At 50.8% G+C, this 8,289-nt stretch overlaps 1 protein-coding gene across 1 annotated transcript; it reads left to right on the top strand.

Moving 5' to 3' along the window:
• Positions 1-6,006: 6,006 nt before the first annotated feature.
• CCM_08239 (uncharacterized protein) lies at positions 6,007-8,046 on the top strand (the record flags this gene model as incomplete). Its single annotated transcript, XM_006673377.1, has 8 exons — positions 6,007-6,189; positions 6,225-6,251; positions 6,479-6,743; positions 6,880-6,945; positions 7,011-7,166; positions 7,317-7,590; positions 7,728-7,762; positions 7,991-8,046. 8 exons carry the CDS (start codon positions 6,007-6,009, stop codon positions 8,044-8,046), a joined length of 1,062 nt encoding a protein of 353 aa, XP_006673440.1.
• Between the last annotated feature and the right edge of the window lie 243 nt (positions 8,047-8,289).

Genomic DNA, 8,289 nt, shown 5'->3' with positions numbered 1-8,289 from the left:
CTGTTCCGACCCAATATCGAGCAGCCGTTTCAGTTTTGCCGTTTTATCTAGGCCTGTGCAATCATACGCCACCGTGATGTTTTCTGTATAGCCGCTGGCGATTGCCTCCAGATGCTTGACATCTAGACCTAGCGTGCTGAGACTGTTCCATATGTCCTTGGCGGTGATGGTAGACCTTGTTTCAGTCGGCAAGGCGAGAAGCACTTTAGAGGCGTCTGAATCGCCACCCGTGCTGTGAATAAAGAAAATCGATAATGTGACCGCGAAGCTTGAGGTCTCCATTGGAGTGGATTCAAAATACGATTGTTAGACCGTCCGGGATGTCTACTTTAGCGCGCTGAAGTCTTATGTAGGGGGTATAGTGTGTGCTAAGGTAGCGCTCGCATTTACAGGGGTGTTTGGTAGACGTCGTGTGTCGGCTGCCGAAAAGGAGCCGAAATAAGCCGTGGACTGCTTTATAACGCTTGTAGGAGCCATATCCGTCCGTTTCTAAACAATGGCATGAATATATAGTTCACGCCATATGTATCAGCATGTACAATAGTAGAAGTCTGCGAGACTGTACACACGGAAGTTATGGCGCAAAGGAATCTTAGATTCAGTCTCGACGCGGCTCACCCCATAGAAATCAGTCGTTGGATCGCCATTTTGGTACAAGGCACATTATGGTTTATTCAAATTTGCCGAAGCCTATACCGCATCGCTGTCAGCATACGAGCAGCTACCGTTGGCAGAAGTGTGATGATTATTTTATAGGGCACATATGCGAGGAATAGGTTGTTCATGAAGATGATATGTGTTGCACTCTGTCTGTGGTTGATGAGAATTATTCTCCTCGCAACAATATGGTGGCTATTCTGGCTCATTCTTAGCCTTGTATTCTTGGCCGCTCGTTTCTACCCCAGCTGGTCACTCAAGTAGTTGCAACTACATTGAAAGGCAAAACAAATGTCATGGCTGTTCATATTGTAACCGTTTTCTGCTGCGGATGTCCTCTGTCCAGGTGGCGGATGAACCAAGCTTGATGGCCACCTTATGCGCTAGCCTGTGGAGGCTATCGTGCCTGGCGGATGCCGTCGGGCGTTGCTGGCTGCTGCTGGTGGATGTCCACTGTGGTTGACATCCACCAGCAGCGCTAGCCCATCTCCCTACCATCCTCCCCACCTGACAGCGTTCCTACACCTACCGCCTACCGTGGACATCCACAGGTGGACATCCATAAGCTACGCGGCCGTGCCACGGCTATTAACGGCGGAGGCTAGCCGTGGGATTGGCCTAGCGATTGGGGTGGATGTCCACGCTAGTGGATGCCAACACTAGGATGCCTGTGTGGCCGTCCACCTGCGGCAACAGCCCAGCAGTGACAGCCATCCCACACCAGCGCCGACCAAGGCTATCCTTTTTTATCCATCAGTCCTCGTTACTTTCTTTTAATTAAATTAAACCAAAATATAACTTTTCCTAGACCTGCCCTTAATAGCGTAATGTCGCCCCTAGACAATTCCGGCGTCCTTAGACACTAGCGTCTATAGACATTTATGCTGTCCCTAGACTCTTTTAGCATCCCTAGACATATGGACATCCCTAGACGTAGTCGCCCTTAGACAATTCTAGCGTCCCTAGACATGCGGATGTCCTTAGACAATTCCAGCATCCTTAGACATTTAGCTGTCCGTGGATAATTCCGGCGTTCTTAGACATATAGCCGTCCATGGACAATTCCGGCGTCCTTGGACATATAAGATATCCTTAGATAGTGCCGACGTCCTTGGATATGCAACTCCTGCCGATCAAGAGAATCTTGGACGAGCTCCCTCGCTACGTGTCGCTATAGATGGAGAGTGGAGAGGGCAGGACTATACAAGCTTTTCTAGCCACGGGATTGCCGGCTTGCTATAATGAGCTTAGCCGCATATATAAGCCGTTTCTAGACAGCATCGCCAGAGATGAGCGTTTGAATATATCAAGCCACTCAGGTAGTGTATCAGGGAGTGCTTTAGGGTCGAGTAGAAAGTCAGAAAAGAGATCTAACACTGACCAGACCCTAACTCTATCTCTTATACAGCATTAGAACAACGGCTTGTCTACATTCTTTTAGCAGGCGAAAGAGTCGTGATAAAAAAATACCAAGGGTTGATCTAGATTGTCCGTGTTTCCCACAGAGTGCCGCTCATTGTAACGCGGCAGAAAGCGTTTGGTACGAACTCGTTGCGTGGAGGACTTCAAAAGAAACTCGTCGCTCCTGGCGACCGGGAGGAAGACCAACAGAGCGGCGGGTCTTCTCACGTGTGTGCTGGGTATCCTCATTTGTAGATTTGGTCGCACGTTCTGCAAAGTGCTATGATGACTGCTTGTCGCTTTCGTACCTTCGCATCTCGCACGTAAGCGTGGAATGTGGCCAGGGTGACGATAAACGCTTTTCAGTAAGAAGTGTTCAGTTTCATACGCTGACAGAGTATCAAGAACACTGTGTCCTTTCGGAGCGCTTTCGCTACATCTTGAGCATTTAGAAACGCGGATCAAGCGTGGCATACAGCGTCCTTTCGTTTGGTGCGAATCTTGCCGGTTCTATTCTAGCCTCAGGCTTCGCGACTCAGGTGCTGGTCATCCGCCGCGACGCGTACCCCGGACTGCTAGGGTGCCCGGCCTTTGTACCTCCTGGCCGCACAGTCCCTGCGGCTTTGTACCTTGATGCGGCTGGGGATCTGACGTGCACGCTGGTACGGATACAAGGGCATGGGTTTCTTTGTTGTTTGTCATATCGTGTATTGGGTGTGACGGATGGAGTGGATTTATATGCCACTCAAAGCAGTTTTGTTTGTAGATAGGTTTAACAGAGGTTGAATATTTTCGCCCTTCAAATAAGATTTGGATTACTAGCTTTGTTTGTACTGTTCAGCCTTATATTATTTAGTTACTGCTAAATACTGGTGAAAGCGTTATCGTCTCCGTAGGCCACAGAATCTCTGGCTTTCGCGGCGTTATACGATCGGACCACCACTCTCACTCAGTACGGTCAGGTATCTAATACGTGAGGTGAATTGACATGGGCAATACGCCACTATTAATGTTTGTTGCCGACAAGCGCTTAAAGAAATATTAGCTAAGGACTTATATGACAGCGACGTGGCTATCCTTTCTCGTAGCAGCACAGCAGACGGCCATGCTGGCGATCATATCTTGCTGGCGCTACTATTGACGATTACGTAGGCGTAATTGGATTGGATAATTGATGCTATGAGGCAAGCGTATTTCAAGACTGAAGAGGCGTATTAGAAGCGGAGAGCTTCGACGTGAAGCAATGGTTGGGATCCGTCCACTAGTGTTATGATTCTGAAAATGATCGCACGTCGGAGAAATGTATTGTTAAGGATAGACGAGTCTGTTACATATGAGTCTCTTTCATCTACTATCAACTCCAGAATTTAAAATACAAGACACTTCCACGGAGGTGGCTCAGCAGCCCTGTGGCGTCCGGCGCGAGGAGCAAAGGCACATGGAAGAATCATCCCAAAGCTAGCACTTGCGATGATAATCAATCAATCGAGAATCTATATGGTCTACGGATGCCCAGGCGAAGAGGCCATAGAGGCACTTTCCCCATGACATCCGCTCTAAGAAGCAAGTTTGGGATTGCCATCCAGATGGACAAAACAACGGCCCTGAGTGGACAGTTGGTGAAACAATGAAGGGTTTCTAAAAATAAAAAAGCGTTAGACTACTAAACTTTTGCTACTTGTGACACTGGTTTCACACGTGCATCAAATTCATGTCTGTCTTCGCAGAAGTTACCACAGTTTTGTACATGGAGAACTTCCGAGGCGCTCGCCTTCGGTAAGATGGTAAGCAAGTCTGTCCAAAGCAGCCTTTATTAGGTAAGAACATACCCACGTCGAGTACCTAATGTCTCAAGTACTTGATCTCACTTGGAAATACAGCCATGTTGCCCGAGAGGCGTGAGGTGCGACCATCGGGGCCAGATTACCTCAACTTTGCGCCGTTTCTGATCTCAAGCACAACTATGTTCACTACAGAATAATCTCAAGTCACATGAACCTTTTTTTGCTTTTTCCCGCTGCCTTTTATAGAACTGGCCAACTCAAAATCGTGCATCCTAGAGTCAGGCTGTCATAGCTCTGGTCATCCGCTCCTCCTTCTGCGCTATGCACAAGTTGGCAGCCATTTCCTTCTCCACGGTCTCCTTCCAAGTCGGGCACAACATTCAACTTGATCACGGCAGATTCGAGGTGGCAAATACACGAGGGGCCAAGCGTGTCGGAACATTGGACGAGACCGAGTGCACTTACACCACAAAACGTCAAGTCGTGTGGGTCTGCTTCACGATCATGGGATGCGTCTATGCCGCCGACTCACAGGCCAGAGAGGCGTTTAGGTGAGAAAAATGGTGGGCTGCGGTCAGAAAGCTTGCGTCGCTTTGGCAGATCTGGCAGTGTAAAAGGCGATGGGTGGCTGGAAGGCGCTCCCAAGTACATGGGTAGTACCCGTCCTCGGAAGCAGGCTGCTGAGCACCAGGAGGCGCGGCCCTCTCCTTCTTCCCTGACACCTCGAGCACACAAAGACGTGAGGGGTGCGGCATGGCTTTGTGGCTCATACGAGTATTGCGACGACGAGATGAAATGTACATGTCGCGAAGGAAGGAATAAACGCGAGTGAAGCAATAGCAAGCCTTTGGGTTATACCTTGCGATGACCCGTACAATTTACACGATGACAGTCTCTGCTACGATTGTAATGATGCAATAATATGGATGGCGTACTCTGTGTTGTATTAACAAGAACATTTGCCAAGTTCAGCTTGGTGTCGACTTGGACCCGGAAACGACGGCGACGCAGAGAGCCGGTTGTCTCTCAACGAATACCGGCATTGGGCAAGTGAGCCTACGAACACATGACCAACAAGAGATGATAAAATACGCCCAATACGCACCCGTATGTACCTCGTAGATGATTTGTAAGTACCCATTTCCGCGCAGATCTATGTCAAAGAGGGGTCAGGGTGTAATACCAGGCCAACACTTTGCAAGTCCACCGGCAATACAAGGATAAGAGCAGTAGGAACGCAGAGAAGGTGCAATTTCGTCGTCTATATAGAAATACAACGTCGAGTATAAAAATACAAAGGGAACCTTGCCATGTTCCCGGCGTGTACCAATAGGGTATGCCGCAGCACACCCACCACGAGCAGCAAGGCCAGCTGAGCGAGACGCAAAGTGCGGCAAGCCAAGACGGTGTGGAGGGGCCGTGTGGTCACCCGCCCACGAAACACATCGGGCGTTCGGGATCGATACAAGCATATTAAAAAAAACGCGTGTTCAGTCTCGGATTCTAGTGGCGAGGCTTTTTTGACAGACGGCGGTTGCTATTTCTAGTCTACATTGAGCCCATCCCCACACCACGACAGGGTTGAGACATGCGCCGGCCACATCTTTTTGTTTCCTCTGGACGGCCCGTAACGTGGTCCTTTTCCGGAGAGGCGATCGCGAATCTGAAAAGGAATGCATGGAGGGAAGGGGGGCGTTGGCAGATTGCTGGGGTGCCGCCCCCCCTTTTGCTGCGGTTCAGACATGCACGACCCTCGATGTAGAAACTCGGTCAGCCAGTGGCAATCCAATGGTGATGCTCTTCCGACCGAGATCAGCCAACGCACGATCTGCTAGGCCTTTCATGCAACTGTCACTAGCATGACATGCGGGATTCATGCGGTAGTTGGTTCAAGCCACACTAGTAGCTCTAGCAGGGTACTAGTGATGTTGTATGAACATGGAAAGAGAGCTTGTGTAGCCTGTCAAACGACTAGTTAGGCGAGCAGGGCTGACCGTCACAGTCAGTTTTGACGAGGTTTGCTACATCTATTGGTGTGGGTGGCGCGGCCACTTGCCTTGCCATACGGTGACGACGGCAAATCGCACCCATCAAAGTCTAGGAGCTAAAATAACTAGGTACTTAGTGACTGCTAACTAGGAAGTGAGGCGACGAATAACTTGCCATGTTGAGCCGGGCGGCGCCGCCTCTCATTTGCTACCGAGATGACAGAACTTGGGGTTTTCATCACTTGGGTTCCTTGCATCCCCAGAATACGACCAAGTGGCTTGGCTTGTGGTCGACGCCCGGGCGGTTTCAGCTGGTGATGCCTTGGACTCGATATATTCTTGCATCGAGTAACAAGGACGTGCAGGGGGCGGAAACGGCCTTTCTGCTTCCCAGTCGCGAAAACCTGTTCTCATGAACAAGGTTAGTCTGAGAGCGCATGCATGCAGTGCTACCAAGGCCGGGCACGCGGATCTTTTCCCACACATTAGACGAACGAGCCCTCGGAGAGCAACCGCAGGGAGAAAACGGCCATGATGCACGCATGCATGAGCCGACTGGTAGTGTCGTCGTTCTGCATGTACGGGGGCAGCACAGATCATGTACGAGAGCCTGCAGCCTAGGCAGGGTAGCACTGTGCAACATGCAAGCCCATGATCCCGATGACACTCCCTTTCTCTCGTGAGACCGCGATGGCATCCATCCCATCCACTCCGGCCAAGGCGAGCCCTCGCTCCCGACGGGGCTTCTTTCTCGCGATGGAAGGCACACTCAAGCAGCCCATCCCCACCCCCCCCCCCCGGGGCCAAGGCAAGGCAAACAGGTTTAGATACATACATGTGAGATGTGACTGGCCAGTGGCCGCCGCAGACGACGGACACCTGCCCGTGTCCAAGACTTTCTGTGATGGCGCAAGTGCGTATCCACTGCCGATGGGCACCAACGGCACATCATGCCTGGGTATTGGGTGTCTCGGACTTTTGCCAAGGGTGCTTTTTTTTCCAACGGCACGTGTTGCTTGTCGGGGGGGACGGCGCGATTCATTATTCAGCCACCCGGGGTGGTCGGACGGCGGTGGGATATGACAAGGCGATGGCAGGACAGGTGTTTCTGTCGTGTCAGTCCCTCTCCCTTTTTGCGATGAAGCCGCAGGTATAAAGCACCTAAATCGGATTTTTGAAGGGTCACAAACCAGGCTGGGTTACAACCCGCACCACGACCAAAAATACTTATTAATACGGTGGTGGTTCGCGCCGCGCCGTAGGCCGCGTCTCCCGCTATTTATGGGCCATGGCTTTTGGAGCGAACCCTCCCCCGTATTTGGTCACTTTACCAGCAGTTAGTTTGACGTTATTGGAGCCCGCCGCCACTGGCTTGCATGCAGCGCGGGGAAACAACCAATGGCTCTGTCTTCCCATAAACAAAGCCCGATAAAGGACCATCTGGGCTAAAAGTAGCTAATGGCCGGCTTGAGAGAAACATCAGTAGCAAACAGGCGTGACCCGGCGGCGACGCCGCAACTTCTGGTCCTCGGCGGCTTGAAAAGGCATCCGGGGCGCTCAGCCTTTGCGAGCCATGGCCCGACTTTGCACCGCGCCGATGCGGTGAGAGACGGTGGAAGAAGGCGCGCAGCTGAGAGGGTGCTTGTTCTTATCCGATACCTCATTGGCTGGGTGTCAGCTGAGGTCGGTTTGGACGCGCAAAGTCGGTATACCATGGGTGCTGCGTACGGCGGCTGTGAGGACGGAATGATGGATGCTCCGTCGAGGCTGATATAAGTGTCCTGGCCTGTTGTTTCTTGTGTAACCCGTGTAATCTGGCATGATGCAAGCCCGGACACGGCATCGGATGTGTGGGTATTTCTCATAGATCAAGGCTCTAGATGATGCGATGTGCAAGGAAACCCTGGGCAGAGGAGCGGGATAGCAGCGGATGTGAGCCTACCATGGCACCAGGAGGACAAAATAACCCGCCGGTTAGGAACACTAACCACTTCCTTATTCGTTCTATTTTTGACTATTTTATTAACTTCTTTCCTTTTCTAATTTTCCTTGTTATTGTTATCCCTCTTATTTAACTTTTCTTGCTTATACTTATTCTAATTCCCCTTATTCCTCTTCCTAGTTTAATCTTTTTAATAATAGAGTATTGACTTGTAATAGGCAGCGATGGGAAAGATGCCACAGCAGCTGATTCGGACAACGCCCGGTGGAATTAGGGATCGAGCGGCATGCTGGCTGCCAAGTACACAGGGTTGTGGGCGTGTTCTGCAAGGTAACGAGCAATCGTTAGAGCTGCGCATGCTGCGGAACTTGGAGAAATTCCGGTTTTCGTGTCTCTGCAGTTTAGCAAATGAATGTGCCTGTAACGCGAATACCAATTATCCCAGACGAGACGCCAATTGGCAGAAGAGGGCCAGCGAAGAATTTCAGACAACGGAGTCTATTCTTGGTCCCCATGG

This window comes from Cordyceps militaris, assembly GCF_000225605.1.
Source record: "Cordyceps militaris CM01 unplaced genomic scaffold CCM_S00006, whole genome shotgun sequence".
Classification (NCBI taxonomy): Eukaryota; Fungi; Ascomycota; class Sordariomycetes; order Hypocreales; family Cordycipitaceae; genus Cordyceps; species Cordyceps militaris.
The sequence above is the reverse complement of the archived record's forward strand: the minus strand, read 5'-3'. Positions and strand labels throughout refer to the sequence as shown.